General features: G+C 37.4%; 1 protein-coding gene across 1 annotated transcript in view; it reads left to right on the top strand.

The window, feature by feature from the left end:
* Positions 1–17,291, top strand: part of AP4E1 (adaptor related protein complex 4 subunit epsilon 1) — a 70,137-nt gene extending 52,846 nt beyond the window's left edge. Inside the window, exons 17-21 of the mRNA XM_007455523.1 lie at positions 2,177–2,435; positions 11,742–12,299; positions 13,669–13,859; positions 15,387–15,544; positions 16,577–17,291. Coding sequence (XP_007455585.1) covers positions 2,177–2,435; positions 11,742–12,299; positions 13,669–13,859; positions 15,387–15,544; positions 16,577–16,737 — 1,327 coding nt within the window. The 3' untranslated portion in view covers positions 16,738–17,291. The remainder of the gene's footprint in view (positions 1–2,176; positions 2,436–11,741; positions 12,300–13,668; positions 13,860–15,386; positions 15,545–16,576) is intronic.
* Positions 17,292–19,310: the final 2,019 nt, after the last annotated feature.

Raw genomic sequence — 19,310 nt, 5'->3', positions numbered from 1 at the left:
AAAAAAAAAAAAAAAAAAAAAAAAAAAAAAAAAAACACAAAGGTATACCATATAAAACCATGAATTATAACATTATTGTTGTCAAAATCCAGGCAAAGATGACTTATGTTTAAAAATTTTTTATGATATGTTTCATATCATAAAGAGGCATATTTTGTGTATGAAATGGTTTTATGCTGCTCTCTTATCTACCTCCTTTTTAGACTTTCTGTATGTAATGCATGACAGTGAAAATTTATGTTGATAATAGGCATGTATGCAGGCTCCTTTTTCTTCCCCTTCTCATTTTTACCTGTTATTGTGGGTTGAATTCCCTGGGAAGTGCATTCCAAGATGGAATTTAGCATGCAGAATATTAAGGAGTGCCCTTGGCATCAACAACTGTGGAAGGAAAGGAAAAGGGTTTGGGCAGAGGAAGAAGTTAAGAAGCAATGCAGTGCCAACAACAGTGTGTGCTGACCCCATAGGAAGCTCTGAAGCTAGAATGGCCCATCTGAGCTGTCCTGAGTTAGGCTAAAATGGGTGGCCAGGACTTTATACTTCTGTTCATCAATTATTGGATATGGGCTGCCCTGGAAAAGGGCATGATCTGCAACTGAGGTGACTCTGCAACTGAGGCAAACCCCTAAGGGTGCTATGCTCCTAACAGCTGCGCCAACAAAGTCCTTCATTGAAGGGGGATCTGGATGGAACATCCCAGGGTCTACCACACTTAGCTTTTTTTAGTTAAGCTAATATTTGAATCATTTGGGGAGTTGCTCTTTTTTATTCCCCCCCCCCCCAATAATTAAAGGATATGTTTTGGTAAAGAGGGTTACAAAAAACACTGTAATCCTGCTGTGGGCATTCATGAATCCTTTTGAGTTGTTGCTGTTGAGCATCCTAGAAGTGCTGGGGTCATTTTAGGGGTTCCCCTGATGACTTTTTTGTCTGCTCACACAAGATCAACCAGTTTTCTTCTAAGAGGTTTGATAGATAACTAACAGTTTTTTTTTAACTTTTTAGAAAACTCTTTTGGTACCTGAAAGAAAGGGACGAATGAAGATATTTGTAAAGGAACATTCAACAGTAAAATTCATTGAGTAGGAATGGACTAATTCCCTATAGGGCATTCTTTATTAACATTAGACTTTCTTTTAGCCAGTTGGTACTTAATAGCATTAGTTCTTCACTCAGTATGAAGTATAATGATCTGTTTTTGTTTCTGGCATACTACAGAAAGTCAAACTGACCATGATTCCAACAAATTAAAATGGAATAATAGTTAGTACAGATATTTCTGAATCCATCTTTTAGATTTATTTCACGATCTGCCTATCTTGTAGTACAAATTTTAAAAATTCAGTTTTGGATCATGAGAGGGATACTTAAATGAGCCAGTGCCAAGGACACATTGTTCTTATATGAAAACAATAGAGGCAGTCTTTGGTTGTTTCAGCCTGCACTTATGATTCACAACTGTAGCTTTTGGGACAACAGTAGGTGAGACCTAATTCTAATCACAACTTTATTCTTTTTCATCTCAGGTATAAAAAAACTCCTAGCCTTCATGCTTTTTCCAAAAATACTACTGTTTTATTCTGTAGATCAAACCTCATTCATTTTTATAAATGTACATTTATAATAGTTGAAAGTGTAGCTTGTGCTCACATTAAGAAAACCTTGTGGATTAAAGGTAAATTTACACATAGGAGTAGATGTGAACGATTTTTTTTTTTTTTTTTTTTTTTGCTCTCAACAGGATTTTATGTAGTGAATTTATTTAGTGTTAATTCCTTTACTGAGTGATTATAGGTATGAAACTTATATCATTTCTGATCTTTAACCCATCAGAATTAAAGGTATTTTTGAAAAGTCAATAGGTGAAAGGAACTGATTTACAGTAGTTCTATTTTTGGACATCTTATTCAAGGAATTAAATGAAAATTAAATAATCTGAAATTTTTAACTAAGTATAGAGTTCTTTTGCCTTAAATCTATTGGCTGGAGAGTTAGGGGAGGTTGGCTATAACTAAAATAAAATCTAAAGATCTAGGTTTTATTTCTGGCACGTAGAATATAATATGAAAGCTATTTCTAGAAGGTCATGACAATGATGTGTTTTTAAAAACGCCTCAAGAAGGTAACTATTTAGCAATTATTTAAATTGACTTGATTTCATTATCAATCTCCTTAGGACAAATAGCTTGAAGCTGGAAGGTATAAAGAAATTGTGGGGGAAAGAGGGCTATCTTCCCAAGAAGGAAAGCAAAACTGGTGATGAAACAGAAGGTCTTCCAGTCCCTCAAGAGAATATAATAATGGAGAATGTAGATCAAATTATAACAAAAAACGATCAATCTCAAGCCCTTACCCAATCTAAAGAAGAGAAAGAAAAGCAGCTGCTGGCATCATCATTATTTGTTGGACTAGGATCAGAAAGTACAATCAATTTGGTAAGTAGTCAGTTATATTCCTTTGAGAATCTGTGTTCCCTGTTTTGAATAAAAAAACTGGCTCTACAAAAGCTTGTGACTGTTATCTATACACATGGTAGGAATGGCTTCCCCAGCTCCAGAGCCACCAGTGACATACCTTTTATATTCCTGAAAGAGAAAAATCTAATTGGCTCAGCTTCAGTCAGGTATTCTCTTTAGTCCAGTCAGTTGGGGCAAGAGTCTGGGTCCAAATTAAGTTAAAAATATGACCATGTGTATTCTCACCCCCATTGGTGGAGAGGACAGGTCTCAGTGGAAAGGGGACTTGATGGAAATATTACCAATAGTAATAGTTCAACAATATTGATATGTCTATGGAAAAAGTACTTCTTAAAATGGTATTTTTAATAGTGAAAAAGAGGAATCAATTTTGATATCCTAGCAGGAGAATTGGTACATAAATTATATTAGCTCTGATTATTACTTCATCATTAAAAATGATAAATACTGCATTGTAAAATTAATACTTATTAAGCAAAAAAAGCAGAATATGAAGTTTTACTTATACCTTGCTTAAAACTGTTAAGATAAAAGTATATTGAGGTTGAAAGGAATTATACAAAAATGAAAATTATATTCAGACATTATGATTATTATTTTCAAAACTTTTTATGCTGATATATTATTCTCTTAGTAAAAAAATAAAAAACTGGAGTGAAGGACAAGTGCTATTTTTGAGTATCTGAGAATTCCACATGTATTTCCTGTTTGGTGGGCAGATGATCCCACCTAGTGCAAAACTGTGATGAGAGCTATATTTTCTTCAGTTTTACATCATCACAGTTCTTTCATCCTCCATTTCCCTTGGTGGAATTTCCCTTCATCTCTATCAACACTAGGCCAGTCTCTAGGCTACACTCTTTGCCTGTATCTCTTTCTTTTCCAGACCCCACTTTTTTCACTTGATATTCATTTCTAAGAAAAAGCAAATTCAGCCTAAAATTATTAATAGGTATCTTAATGCTGTTTCAGTCAGCATTTGTAGTTCAGCAGCAGAGTGACTGATTTTGGGTCTTTGAGCTGTTGCAGCAGGCCGTGCTGAGGGTACCAGAGAATGATCTGGCACTGATAGGGCAAGTTCTCAGTGGTCGGAGTGCATCAAGTTCAGAGTGCATCCAGGCTTATGGAGCCCTGATTTGTGAACCTCATTGCTGGTGTTCAAGGATTCCTGCCTTCTCAACAAAGTGCATAGCTTTCAGTTAGAGTATTTCTCTGGACAACATTCAAGGTGATAAATTAATTACCAGACTTTTTTGTGGTGGGCTTGAAATCAGAAATGTAATTAGGATGTTTTTATATTTAAGTTAGGTTAAATCCTTATTGGGTTACCCCTTTACATTTTTCTTTTCTCCTCAGCTATCACTAGAATAGTTGAAAAAAAAAAAAGAGGTTATTTCCCTGTTTTATGGGGTCATGAATTCTGTGAGGAGCTATAACTCAGATGGCACCTTGCAGAAAGGAGGGGAAGTAAATAATTACATAAAATTAGCATGTATTCTCTTACCCCTCATCCCCAACTTTTCCTCTCTCACTCAGGCAAAGCAGACAGAATTGACACTGGATATGCTTCATCTGTATCATAAGTCCTTCTGCATGGCTGCTTTTCTCTAGCAATCCTATTCTCTTCTGACTTTCCTAGTGTTTAAAGTTCTCATAGATCTAGGCTGTATTGAGTATTTCATTTTAACTAGCTTTTAGGTCTGTGGTCCATTTTCAGTTAATTTTTTTACATAGTTCACTGTAGGGGTTAAGGTTTTTTTTTTTTCCTTCCCATCTTTGCCTTTTATTTCACCATCATTTAAAAAAGTATTTTCTCTGGGCTGTGAACCTGAGGTTGACTGTTTCTTTTCTTTTTTTTTTTTACATCTTTATTGGAGTATAATTGCTTTACAATGGTGTGTTAGTTTCTGCTTTATAACAAAGTGACTCAGTTATACATATATATATGTTCCCATATCTCTTCCCTCTTGCATTTCCCTCCTTCCCACCCTCCCTATCCCACCCCTCTAGGTGGTCACAAAGCACCGAGCTGATCTCCCTATGCTATGCGGCTGCTTTCCACTAGCTATCTATTTTACGATTGGTAGTGTATATATGTCCATGCCTCTCTCTCGCTTTGTCACAGCTTACCCTTCCCCCTCCCCATATCCTCAAGTCCATTCTCTAGTGGGTCTGTGTCTGTATTCCCGTCTTACCCTTAGGTTCTTCATGACACTTTTTTTTCTTAGATTCCATATATATGTGTTAGCATATGGTATTTGTCTTTCTCTTTCTGACTTACTTCACTCTGTATGACAGACTCTAGGTCCATCCACCTCACTACAAATAACTCAATTTCGTTTCTTTTTATGGCTAATATTCCATTGTATATATGTGCCATATCTTCTTTATCCATTCATCCGATGATGGACACTTAGGTTGCTTCCATCTCCTGGCTATTATAAATAGAGCTGCAATGAACATTTTGGTACATGACTCTTTTTGAATTATGGTTTTCTCAGGGTATATGCCCAGTAGGGGGATTGCTGGGTCATATGGTAGTTCTATTTGTAGTATTTTAAGGAACCTCCATACTGTTCTCCATAGTGGCTGTACCGATTCACATTCCCACCAGCAGTGCACGAGGGTTCCCTTTTCTCCACACACTCTCCAGCATTTATTGTTTCGAGATTTTTTGATGATGGCCATTCTGACTGGTGTGAGATGATGTCTCATTGTAGTTTTGATTTGCATTTCTCTAATGATTAATGATGTTGAGAATTCTTTCATGTGTTTGTTGGCAATCTGTATATCTTCTTTGGAGAAATGTCTATTTAGGTCTTTGCCCATTTTTGGATTGGGTTGTTTGTTTTTTTGTTATTGAGCTGCATTAGCTGCTTGTAAATTTTGGAGATTAATCCTTTGTCAGTTGCTTCATTTGAAAATATTTTCTCCCATTCTGAGGGTTGTCTTTTGGTCTTGTTTATGGTTTCCTATTCTGTGCAAAAGCTTTGAAGTTTTATTAGGTCCCATTTGTTTATTTTTGTTTTTATTTCCATTTCTCTAGGAGGTGGGTCAAAAAGGATCTTGCTGGGATTTATGTCATAGAGTGTTCTGCCTATGTTTTCCTCTAAGAGTTTGATAGTTTCTGGCCTTACATTTAGGTCTTTAATCCATTTTGAGCTTATTTTGTGTATGGTGTTAGGGAGTGTTCTAATCTCATACTATTACATGTACCTGTCCAGTTTTTCCAGCACCACTTGAAGAGGCTGTCCTTTCTCCACTGTACATTCCTGCCTCCTTTATCAAAGATAAGGTGACCATATGTGTGTGGGTTTATCTCTGGGCTTTCTATCCTGTTCTATGATCTGGATTTCTGTTTTTGTGCCAGTCCCATACTGTCTTGATTACTGTAGCTTTGTAGTATAGTCTGAAGTCAGGAAGCCTGATTCCTCCAGCTCCGTTTTTCATTCTCAAGATTGCTTTGGCTATTCAGGGTCTTTTGTGTTTCCATACAAACTGTGAAATTTTTTGTTCTAGTTCTGTGAAAAATGCCAGTGGTAGTTTGATAAGGATTGCATTGAATCTGTAGATTGCTTTGGGTAGTATAGTCATTTTAACAGTGTTGATTCTTCTAATCCAAGAACATGGTATATCTCTCCCTCTATTTGTATCATCTTTAATTTCTTTCATCAGTGTTGTATAATTTTCTGCATACAGGTCTTTTGTCTCCTTAGGTAGGTTTATTCCTAGATATTTTATTCTTTTTGTTGCAATGGTAAATGGGAGTGTTTTCTTAATTTCACTTTCAGATTTTTCATCATTAGTGTATAGGAATGCCAGAGATTTCTGTGCATTAATTTTGTATCCTGCTACTTTACTGCTACAAATTCATTGATTATTTCTAGTAGTTTTCTGGTAGCATCTTCAGGATTCTGTATTATAGTATCATGTCGTCTGCATACAGTGACAGCTTTATTTCTTCTTTTCCGATTTGGGTTCCTTTTATTTCCTTTTCTTCTCTGATTGCTGTGCCTAAAACTTCCCAAACTATGTTGAATAAGAGTGGTGAGAGTGGGCAACCTTGTCTTGTTCCTGATCTTAGTGGAAGTGATTTCAGTTTTTCACCATTGAGGATGATGTTGGCTGTGGGTTTGTCATATATGGCCTTTATTATGTGGAGGAAAGTTCCCTCTATGCCTACTCTCTGGAGGGTTTTTATCATAAATGGGTGTTGAATTTTGTTGAAAGCTTTCTCTGCATCTATTGAGATGATCAAATGGTTTTTCTCCTTCAATTTGTTAATATGGTGTATCACATTGATTGATTTGCGTATATTGAAGAATCCTTGCTTTCCTGAAATAAACCCCACTTGATCGTGGTGTATGATCCTTTTAATGTGCTTTTGGATTCTGTTTGCTAGTATTTTGTTGAGGATTTTTGCATCTATGTTCATCAGTGATATTGGCCTGTTTTCTTTCTTTGTGACATCTTTGTCTGGTTTTGGAATCAGGGTGATGGTGACCGCGTAGAATGCGTTTGGGAGTGTTCCTTCCTCTGCTATATTTTGGAAGAGTTTGAGAAGGATAGGTGTTAGTTCTTCTCTAAATATTTGATAGAATTTGCCTGTGAAGCCATCTGGTCCTGGGCTTTTGTTTGTTGGAAGATTTTTAATCACAGTTTCAATTTCAGTGTTTGTGATTGGTCTGTTCATATTTTCTATTTCTTCCTGATTCAGTCTTGGCAGTTTGTGCATTTCTAAGAATTTGTCCATTTCTTCCAGATTGTCCATTTTATTGGCATAGAGTTGCTTGTAGTAATCCCTCATGATTTTTTGTATTTCTGCAGTGTCAGTTGTTACTTCTCCTTTTTCATTTCTAATTCTATTGATTTGAGTCTTCTCCCTTTTTTTCTTGATGAGTCTGGCTAATGGTTTATCTATTTTGTTTATCTTCTCAAAGAACCAGCTTTTAGTTTTATTGATCTTTGCTATTGTTTCCTTCATTTCTTTTTCATTTATTTCTGATCTGATCTTTATGATTTCCTTCCTTCTGCTAACTTTGAGGTTTTTTTGTTCTTCTTTCTCTGATTGCTTTAGGGGCAAGGTTAGGTTGTTTATTCGAGATGTTTCCTGTTTCTTAAGGTAGGATTGTATTGCTATAAACTTCCCTCTTAGAACAACTTTTGCTGCATCCCATAGGTTTTGGGTCGTCGTGTCTCCATTGTCATTTGTTTCTAGGTATTTTTAAATTTCCTCTTTGATTTCTTCAGTGATCACTTCGTTATTAAGTAGTGTATTGTTTAGCCTCCATGTGTTTGTAATTTTTACAGATCTTTTCCTGTAATTGATATCAAGTCTCATAGTGTTGTGGTCGGAAATGATACCTGATACAATTTCAATTTTCTTAAATTTACCAAGGCTTGGTTTGTGATCCAGGATGTGATCTATCCTGGAGAATGTTCCATGAGCACTTGAGAAAAATGTGTATTCTGTTGATTTTGGATGGAATGTCCTATAAATATCAATTAAGTCCATCTTGTTTAATGTATCATTTAAAGCTTGTGTCTCCTTATTTATTTTCATTTTGGATGATCTATCCATTGGTGAAAGTGGGGTGTTGAAGTCCCATACTATGAATGTGTTACTGTCGATTTCCCCTATTATGGCTGCTAGGTTTTGCCTTATGTATTGAGGTGCTCCTATGTTGGGTGCATAAATATTTACAATTGTTATATCTTCTTCTTGGATTGATCCCTTGATCATTATGTAGTGTCCTTCTTTGTCTCTTGTAATATTCTTTGCTTTAAAGTCTATTTTGTCTGATATGAGAGTTGCTACTCTAGCTTTCTTTTGATTTCCATTTGCATGGAATATCTTTTTCCATCCCCTCACCTGCAGTCTGTATGTGTCCTTAGGTCTGAAGTGGGTCTCTTGTAGACAGCATATACATGGGTCTTGTTTTTGTATCCATTCAGCCAGTCTGTGTCTTTTGGTGGGAGCATTTAGTCCATTTACATTTAAGGTAATTATCGATATGTATGTTCCTATTCCCATTTTCTTAATTGTTTTGGGTTTGTTATTGTAGGTCTTTTCTTTTTCTTGTGTTTCTTGCCTAGAGAAGTTCCTTTAGCGTTTGTCGTAAAGCTGGTTTGGTGGTGCTGAACTGTCTCAGCTTTTGCTTGTCTGTAAAGGTTTTAATTTCTCCATCAAATCTGAATGAGATCCTTGCTGGGTAGAGTAATCTTGGTTGTAGGATTTTCTCCTTCATCACTTTAAATATATCTTGCCAGTCCCTTCTGGCTTGCAGAGTTTCTGCTGAAAGATCAGCTGTTAACCTTATGGGGATTCCCTTGTGTGTTATTTGTTGTTTTTCCCTTGCTGCTTTTAATATGTTTTGTTTGTATTTAATTTTTGACAGTTTGATTAATATGTGTCTTGGCGTGTTTCTCCTTGGATTTTTCCTGTATGGGACTCTCTGTGCTTCCTGGACTTTATTAACTATTTCCTTTCCCATATTAGGGAAGTTTTCAAGTATAATCTCTTCAAATATTTTCTCAGTCCCTTTCTTTTTCTCTTCTTCTGGGACCCCTATAATTCGAATGTTGGTGCGTTTAATGTTATCCCAGAGGTTCTGAGACTGTCCTCAGTTCTTTTCACTCTTTTTTCTTTATTCTGCTCTGCAGTAGTTATTTCCACTATTTTCTCTTCCAGGTCACTTATCCATTCTTCTGCCTCAGTTATTCTGCTATTGATCGCATCTAGAGTATTTTTAATTTCATTTATTGTGTTGTTCATTGTTGCTTGTTTCCTCTTTAGTTCTTCTAGGTCCTTGTTATATGTTTCTTGCATTTTCTCTCTTCTATTTCCGAGATTTTGGATCATCTTTACTATCATTATTCTGAATTCTTTTTCAGGTAGACTGCCTATTTCCTCTTCATTTGTTATGTCTGGTGGGTTTTTACCTTGTTCCTTCATCTGCTGTGTGTTTTTCTGTCTTCTCATTTTGCTTATCTTACTGTGTTTGGGGTCTCCTTTTTGTAGGCTGCAGGTTCATAGTTCCCATTGTTTTTGGTGTCTGTCCCCAGTGGCTAAAGTTGGTTCAGTGGGTTGTGTAGGCTTCCTGGTGGAGGGGACTAGTGCCTGTGTTCTGGTGGATGAGGCCGGATCTTGTCTTTCTGGTGGGCAGGTCCATGTCTGGTGGTGTGTTTTGGGGTGTCTGTAGCCTTATTATGATTTTAGGCAGCCTCTCTGCTAATAGGTTCGGTTGTGTTCCTGTCTTGCTAGTTGTTTGGCATAGGGTGTCCAGCACTGTAGCTTGCTGGTCGTTGAGTGAAGCTGGGTGTTGGTGTTGAGATGGAGATCTCTGGGAGATTTTGCCGTTTGATATTACATGGAGCTGGGAGGTCTCTTGTGGATCAGTGTCCTGAAGTTGGCTCTCGCACCTCAGAGGCACAGCACTGACTCCTGGCTGCAGCGCCAAGAGCCTTTCATCCACATGGCTGGCCCGCTGTTCCCACGACTGTTGCGGCTTCGGCCGCCGGGCCCCCTCCAGAGCTGGTAGCCTCAGTGAGGCTGCCCTCCCCTCGCGCTCCGGGGCAGTTCCATGACGGCGGAGGGAAGAGACCCCGAGCTGGGAGTTCCAGCTCTGCGGAAACTGTCTGTTTCTTTTCTTTAAGTAATTTAACAAAGATGTCTGTCTGGTGTCTTCTGGCTTGTGTTAATTCTAACTAACAGCAGATTAGACAGTGCAGGAGAAAAGATCGGGGACTTCCCCTGGTGGTCCAGTGGTTAAGACTCCACACTCTCAATGCAGGGGGCCTGGGTTTGATCCCTGGTCAGGGAACTAGATCCTACATCCTACAACTAAAGATCCCGTGTGCCGCAACTAAAGATCCTGCATGCTGCCACTAAAAGATCCCACATGCTGCAACGAAGATCCCGTGTGCCACAGCTAAGACGCAGCACATCCAAATAAATAAATAAATAAATATTTTTAAAAGTAAAGATCATACGCTTGAAGACAAAGTAATAGAAACTATCCAAAATCAAACACAGAGAGAAAGAAAAGACAAAACAAAAAACAACCCAGAGCATCAGTGACCTGAGGAACAATATTGAGCAGTCTAATGTACATCTAATTCGAGTCCCATGGCTACTGGAAATGGAAGTCCTCCTCTCCCCGAAACCCCCAACAATTAATTAGTTTTGGCTGCACTGGGTCTTCTCCAGTTGTGGCGTGCGGGCTCTCTAGTTGCATTATACAGGCTCTAGAGCACGTGGGCTCAGTAGTTGTGGCACATGGGCTTAGTTGCAGTATGTGGGATCTTAGTTCCCCAACCAGGGATCAAACCTGGAGTGCGGAGTCTTAACCACTGGACCTCCAGGGAAGTCCCCCAACTTGTTTTCATTTTTGTGTTAATATAATGTTAGTTCTTGTTTTTTGGCTTCTGAATTGAAAGGTAAGAGACAAACTTAGCTGCTGAGACTTGGAAGAGAGCTAGAATTCTGGTTAACTAGAATCGTGTGAAAGATGGCCACTCGGTGTTAAAGCCTCCAGGAGGATGAACTTAAAGTAGACCCAGTCTGCTGCACTGTTTCTACATAGAACTTTGTGAGGCAAGGGGGCACTTGAGCCATCACTCTTCTTAGATGGATTCGCAGACATTTCCTTGGGAGGCTTAGCGCAAGAATCACAAGTTTGCTGTTCCCATCTCCTGAATCTGTACCAAACATCGCTAGTTACTTTTAGAATTCTTTCCTGCTGTGTGTTCCAGTAAGCCACACTAGCTGATTCTTGAGGTGAAGTCAGTTTTTCTTCCCTGTTTATCGACTCACAGGTCATGAAAACAGGATTATTATAGATTACTGAACCAAAGTTTGACCCATCCCTGTATTTGAGGGTATCTTAGCTTCTACAGGACAACTCTGGAAACTCAAAAAATGGCTAGCTTTCTGTTTTTAATTTGTGCAGTTCTGTACTCTAGTTTTCTTAAGTCTAACAAGTTTTTAGAATTGTTCATTATTGACTTTTTGACCTTATTTCTTTTTCTGATCTATGTGTTTTTAGTGAGAAATAGATTTAGCTTACTAGTTCAAAGTTATGTAGCTGTCAGAATTTTAGGGCTTAACATTTTATTCATCTCTGAATTTTTGTTAATCTATGCTTTATAGGTAGAACCTTAGCAAGTTAGTACATTGCTCATTTGAAATTATAAAACAAAAGTTTAAAACTCATGACTTAGTAGAATGGTTTCTTTGTCTATTATTATGTTTTATCTTTGCAGCTAGGAAAAGCAGATACCCTTTCTCACAAGTTCAGAAGGAAATCAAAAGTCAAGGAAACCAAAAGTGGGCAAACAACCACTGCTCAAAATATGACCCGTTCTTCCTTTAGTTCTTCATCAAATGTGACTTATGAAGAAGACTATTACTTGGATCATTTGCAGGATAGAGGAGACAAAGAAGTAAAGAAATTTTCTCTTAATTCAGAACTTTTAGATTCTGAGTCACTCACAGAACTGCCCTTGGTTGAGAAGATCTCAAATTGCAGGCTGTCTACACCCTCTTTGTTCGCTGATAACAACATGGAAGTTTTTCACCCTCCTCAGTCCACTGCAGCCTCAGTTGCCAATGAAATCTCTTTAGCTGCTTCTTTGTTGGAAGAAACTACTGAACACATGCATTCAGATCTTACGGAGGTCTGTAATAATGAAACCATATCAGTGTCTTCTTACAAAATTTGGAAAGATGAGTGTTTGTTGATGGTCTGGTCAGTTTTTAATAAGAGTGCTTCAGAACTGAAAAGTGCTAACTTAGAAATTGCTCCTGCAGAAAATTTCAAGGTAAGACAATGAATTACTTAATGTTTCTTAGTGTAAGAAACATTACGTAGTGTTTCTGCTGTTGACTCATCTGATGGCTTGTAAATTTCTCCCGCATCCTTCTTTCCTCTTTAGCAAAAGCAGTGAAAGGTGTAACAGATTGTTTTATTATTATTATTTTTTGTGTGTGTGTGTGTGTGTGTGTGTGTGTGGTATGCGGGCCTCTCACTGTTGTGGCCTCTCCCGTTGCGGAGCACAGGCTCCGGACGCGCAGGCCCAGGGGCCACGGCTCACGGGCCCAGCCGCTCCGCGGCACGTGGGATCCTCCCAGACCGGGGCACAAACCCGCGTCCCCTGCATCGGCAGGCGGACTCTCAACCACTGCGCCACCAGGGAAGCCCTGTTTTATTATTTTAAGTAGGAAAAATTTATTCAAAAGAGACAAGGAAACATAATAAAGATGTATTGGGGAAGACTGAGAAAACTGACCCAATTTCTTCTATGAGCTAGAATATATTGAATGGGATAGTACCTAGGCCTGACCTGGGCAGAAGTTCCTGACTGTAGATGTGCATTAGAATCACCTGTGGAACTTAAAAACACAAAACAAAACCCAATTCATTTGTCTGAGCTTTACCATCAGAGCTTGAGTAAGGGTGGAGAATGAGAGGGAAAGATTTTTTTTTTTTTGCACTCTTCTAGCTTTAAAAATTTGGTGCGAGGGACTTCCCTGGTGGTCAAGTGGTAAAGAATCCACCTTCCAATGTAGGGACACAGGTTCGATCCCTGGTCAGGGAACTAAGATCCCATATGCCCCAGGGCAACTAAACCTGCGCACCACAACTACTGAGCTCATGTGCCTCAACAAGGGCCCGTGTGCAGCAAACTATAGAGCCCGCACGCTCTGGAGCCTGTGCGCCACAGCTAGAGAGAAGCCCGTGCACCACAGCGAAGAGCCTGCGTGCCGCAGTGAAAGATCCCGCATGCCTCAACAATCCCACATACCTCAGTGAAGATCCTGCATGCCACAGCTAAGACCTGATGCAGCCAAAAAAAATAAATTAATTAAAAAAAACCAAACTGGTACTAGCTAGTATTGAGAGACACATGACTAGAGTTTAATCTGTTTTTTGTTGTTGTTAAACCATATAGACATTTTCATTGTAATACCATTTGTTACATAATTCTGACCTATGTATTATTATTTCTTAATTGTCTGTGCTAGTGAATTTTTCTCAAGTGAAGTTGTCAGTTATCTTCATGGTGTGGCTTGTTATTAACATCTCAGAATTGTATGCTTTTGTACCACTTCAATTAAATAGAAAATAGTTATTCATATGATAGCCTGTATTGATCCCTTCTTCAATACTTACATTACTTTTATTTACAGATCACTGAGCAACCTGGATGCTGCTTGCCTGTAATAGAAGCAGAAAGCACCAAAAACTTTCAATACAGTGTACAGATGGAAAAACCTTTTACAGAAGGGAATCTTTCTGGTTTTATAAATTATCAAGTGATGGATACTCATTCTGTTCAGCTCGAATTTTCAGTAAACTTATCACTATTAGATTTCATTAGGTAAATATTTTTTAGAATATTAATTCAAGTTATTCCTTCATTCAGCAAATATTTATTAGGCCTCTTCTCTGGACAGAGCACTGTACTAGGTGCTAGGGAGTGTAAACTCAAAACTACACATACCCCTACGTTTAGGGAGTGTTCAGTCTAGGGAGGAGACATCGAATAATCACATAAATGCATGTATAATTGTGAATTGTGCTGTGAACAGGAAGTAAATGATATGATGGACCATTATAGTGTGGGACCTGATATAGGTTCGAGTTGGCTGGTGATCTTGGAGAACTTCTGAGAGAAAATAATATTAAAGTAATGTTTAAACTGAAATAATTTCAGAGATTCTGCTTGACTTTTTAAAAAGCTTTTAAAGTTCCTTTCATTTGTGTTTCATTTATTTGATTAATTCTTTCGTAAAGTCTGTTCATTGAAGTTTTAGAGATCTGCAAGAAAATGGCTCAACAAAGTTACTAAACTTTTATTAGACATACAGTATTTAGTATTTTACTAGCATTGTGCAGTTACCCAAATAATTGAAAACAACCTTTTAACCCTTCTGCTCTTATTTAGTATTATGAATATATTATACTGTATTCAAACGTTCTTAAAAATGAAGCCTGCCTGAACCAAGGATGCAGAATACCAATGAATATCTGTAAAAAAAAATTTTTTAACCTTCACACATCTACCTGTGTTAAACTACTATAATTTTTGCCCATTCTTTAAAGTCTTTTAGTAAGAACATGTTTATAAATCTGTCAGAGTATTTATTTATGCCTGTGGTGCTGAAAAGATAGAATCTAGCCTTCAAAAAACTTACATTCTGTGACTATGAAGGTATGTCCCATGGTAAGCATTAGTAACCTGAAGAAGCACAACATATATGACACAGACGGTTCTTCTGTGCTTATTAATAAAATCCTCTGTATCTTAAAAAAATATTTTTCCTAATTATAAATTCAATACATAGTTATAAAGATTTAAATGCTATAGAAAAATATAAGTAGAATAGAAAAATTTCCTATAATTCCTCCCAGAGATACCCCATTGTTAACTATTTGATCTTCCATCACCTGAACCATTTAAAAAATACATTTATCAAAATCCTTTCTTTTGGTCCAGTTTGCTTAAGGTGCTAAGTCTTTGTATTCTTACTCTTGTACATGACTTTGATAGAGTATCTCATCCCCAAATCTAAAGTATACATGAAAGAAAAGTTTTATATTTGAATGATTCATGAAATTACTTGGTGAGATTTTACTGTAATGACTAATACTCAGAAAAAGAGAGAACTGGGTGATTTATTGAAAAGACATTTGTTCTTTAATAACATTTGCTTTCAGCATTTTCTTCAGGTTGGAGGATAATGGTAAGTATTCTAATCATATTTGGTTTAAAAAACATAGATTTTGTGGGATTTAGATTTACAGTGATTTTTTTTATTCCCATGAGTCATTTGAAATGTATTTGTCTGTTTAGAATCGTTTCATTCTTAATGGACATAAATCTAATTTTAAAAATTATTTTCAGGCCATTAAAAATCTCGACTGAAGACTTTGGTAAACTCTGGTTATCCTTCGCAAATGATGTGAAACAAAATGTGAAGATGTCAGAATCACAAGCTGCTCTGCCTTCTACCTTAAAGGCCCTGCAACAGGAACTAAGACTTCATGTTGTTGACATTATAGGTTTGTAGTGTTCTAAAAAGGCAATCTTGTGTTTATAGGGGCTTTCTTACAATCAGAAAACAAATCAACTCTTATAAGTGTCAGATTTCTTAGAGCTGTATTTCACATTATGAGTATCTTTCAGGTAAGTGTGTTGTTCAGACTTTATTAAAGAATTTTTTTGTGTGGTAAAATATACATAATGAAATTTACTATTTTAACCATTTTTAAATGTACAGATTAGTGGCATTAAATACATTCATGTTGTGCAGCCATTGCCACCATCATCTCCAGAACTTTTTCCTCTTTCCTAACTAAAACTGTACCCATTAAACACTAACTCCCCATTGCCCCTCCTTCTCCAGCCCTTCGCAACCACTATTCTGTTTTCTGTCTCTATGAATTTGACTACTCTAGTTACCTCATCTAAGTAGAATCATACAATATTTGTCTTTTTGTGACTGGCTTATTTCACTTATCATAATGTCTTCAAGGTTCATCTATATTATGTGTCAAAATTTCCTTCCTTTTTAAGCCTGAATATTGTTCCATTTTACGAATATACCACATTTATTTATCCATTAATATTTTGACGGACACTGGGGTTGCTTCCACCTTTTGGCTATTGTGAATAACGCTGCTTTGAACATGGGTGTACAGATAAATCTGTGTTTGAGTCCCTGCTTTCAGTTCTTTTGGTTAGATACCCAGAAGTAGAATTGCTGAGTAATATGGTAATTCTATGTTTAATTTTTGGAGAAACCGTTGTGTTGTTTTCCACAGCAACTGCACCATTTACATTCAGCAATGCACGGGGGTTGCAGTTACTTCACATCCTCACCAACACTTATTTATTTATTTATTTATTTTGATAATCACCGTCTTAATGGGTATGAACTAGTATCTCACTTTAGTTTTGATTTGCATTTCCTTAATGATCAGTGATGTTGAATATCTTTCCATGTGCTTATTGGCCATTTGTATATCTTCTTTGCAGAAATGTCTGTTGAAGTCTTTTTGTATTAAAGAATTTCTCACTTTGTTTTGCTGTAGGCAATGAAGGGCTGTTGGCCTGTCAGCTGCTCCCATCCATCCCCTGCTTGCTGCATTTCCGAGTTCATGGTGACATGTTAGCCCTGTGGTTCAGATCTTCCTGCTCTACTCTTCCTGATTATTTACTATATCAGTGTCAAAAGGTGATGGAAGGATCCTAGCAGAAGCTCTGCTTATATTTTACTCCCTCAAAATAAATGGTTTACATAGATAAACTTATTTACCAAAGTAAAAAGGACTCATGGTACTTCTAATGAAAATGGGGATTATTATAAGTGTGGTTTTATGTGTTTTCTTTATGATTCCTGATCAAGAAAGATCCCCAAGAAACTGTACCCCTAACCTTTTACTCAGGATTGTACAGTATGTTTGGGTCCTAAAACAGTGACCTAAGCTAATGTTATAAACTGCTAATGATTTATATATCACTTAGTGTAGAGGGACTGAAAATATTTATTTTGTTATAAATAATTTTATAGCAGATTCACTCTAGTGCTGCCTGATGTATAGTAAAGCCAAGTCTCAGTTCTCTGCATTAGTGAAGGGGAGACATGGACTTAATAATCCCAAATCGAATTCAAATTTGGCTTTGGAGTGCAATGTATGCTATTTGGTAGGCAAGTCATTACTTTCAATAATGTTTTGCTTAGATCAGTATTGAACTAAGTTGACACAGCACACACTAATAGTTCAGGAGATCCATGAGCATGTTGGATATTGGGGGGATCCATTCTGTGGTACAGTTTTTTTTTTTTTTTTTTTTTTTTTTGTGCATTACTTTCAATAATGTTTTGCTTAGATCAGTATTGAACTAAGTTGACACAGCACACACTAATAGTTCAGGAGATCCATGAGCATGTTGGATATTGGGGGGATCCATTCTGTGGTACACTTTTTTTTTTTTTTTTCTTTTTTTTTGTGGTACGCGGGCCTCTCACCGTTTTGACCTCTCCTGTTGCGGAGCACAGGCTCCGGACTCACAGGCTCAGCGGCCATGGCTCACGGGCCCAGCCGCTCCGCGGTATGTGGGATCCTCCCAGACCGGGGCACGAACCCGTGTCCCCTGCATCAGCAAGCGGACTCTCAACCACTGCGCCACCAGGGAAGCCCGGTACCGTTTTTATTATAGGTAACTTGTTACACATAATTGCAGACAGTTAGGCTATAAAATTTGTTTTCCACTTGCGTTTATTTTTAAAATTCAAAATGAATCACTGTATTCTTGTTTTACAAACTCAGAGCCATTTACAAAATATTGTATAGAAACAAAACCTGTAAGAGCGCACAGTACTAAAGCAAACAGGTATAAAAGGACTTTTCAGTTATGGCAAATATCTTAGTTTCCACTTGGGGTTTTATTTTTTTTTGGCAAATTAAAATTTGTGATTAGCGTATAAATGGCAAAACCATCTTTCCTGGGCTTTGAATCCACTAGTACTCAATGGATACTACCAGAAGAGTGACTGTCTAAGTATACCATACAGGTTCTTCAGTAAAATATATGATTTTTATGTTGTAGTTGTGCCTATATATATGGCCTTTGTCAGAAAAGAGGTTAAGCCTAATATGAATGATAGACCAGAATCTTGAGATTATACATTAATGTGAAAAACTGAAATAGTATTTTATAAAACCTTATGGTGCTGTGGAAAATACTTATTATTTCACTTTTTCTGATACTTCACCATGGAAACTATTCAGGTAATATAGTTTTAAGTCATTGCAGTTAATACTCTGGTTAATTGGTACTGTTTATCATCCGGGTGTAGAATTGTGGTTTCAGGTTATCTCATTATTAATCATAGCTGATAAAGATGCTGAGGAGATTCCCCAAAGCTGATAGAGTTCATTAGTCATTTGTGTTTAGCATATCTCTCCCTAAAAACAAAAGCAGCATTAAAAAATTATAAGTTACTCATAAAAAAAATAACATGTTGTTAATTTCATGCTTTTAAAAAACATACAGTGAAACCTTGCTGCAAGAGCAATGAGAAGTGGCTAGAATTTCCTGAGTAGGTTTCTTCTTTTGAATAGAAGATCAGATTCATCCTCAAGCTCCGAGCAGTGTCATGATGAAGGGAATGTGAAAGATGGGGGAGTGGTGGACACTGGTGGCTAGACCCATCAGCTTTCTCTTTATTCCTGCGTCTGTCAGCAGCACCCTCCCACCCTACCTGGTCCTGCTGATACTCTGACAAAGAGATAGGAAGTGCCCTCTCACTTTGCAAAGGAATGTAGAGTGTGGCAAAAGAGGTGCTTCTGGCTTTTGTGTCCCTGCTTCCATGTGTTTGCATGGTCACCAAGGCTGGGTGTGGAGCAGTGGATGTAAGGTGCCCAGCAAGCAGATGGACAGCTAGCTGGGAGAGATTACAGTGAGCTTCTGGCTGCTTTGTTACAGGGTGTTCATGGGTGACAGTAGCAGTTGTCATGAGAGACATGCTTGGCCTACAGCTCTGGAATGTGTAATGGTAGGTTAGGGCTGGGAGCATGATTTGGGGTCTGCCAAGGGGAACATGGTGTCACTTTTGTTCTTTCTAAACCTACTACATAGAAAGTAGGGTAATAGTTTCTACTGAAATGTTTAGTGGAATGTTTACATTTTTAAATTTTTATGTTTTTTAAAAACAAACAGTAATAGGAAAGAGTAGATCTTAACTTTAGAGCAGTATATATTCTACCTAAACTAATTAATGTTTTAAGTTCTAGATCAGGCATCACCAACCTTTTTTGCATT

This window comes from Lipotes vexillifer, unplaced genomic scaffold (assembly GCF_000442215.2).
Source record: "Lipotes vexillifer unplaced genomic scaffold, Lipotes_vexillifer_v1.1 scaffold24, whole genome shotgun sequence".
Taxonomy (NCBI): domain Eukaryota; kingdom Metazoa; phylum Chordata; class Mammalia; order Artiodactyla; family Lipotidae; genus Lipotes; species Lipotes vexillifer.
This window is presented reverse-complemented; position numbering and strand designations above follow the sequence as displayed.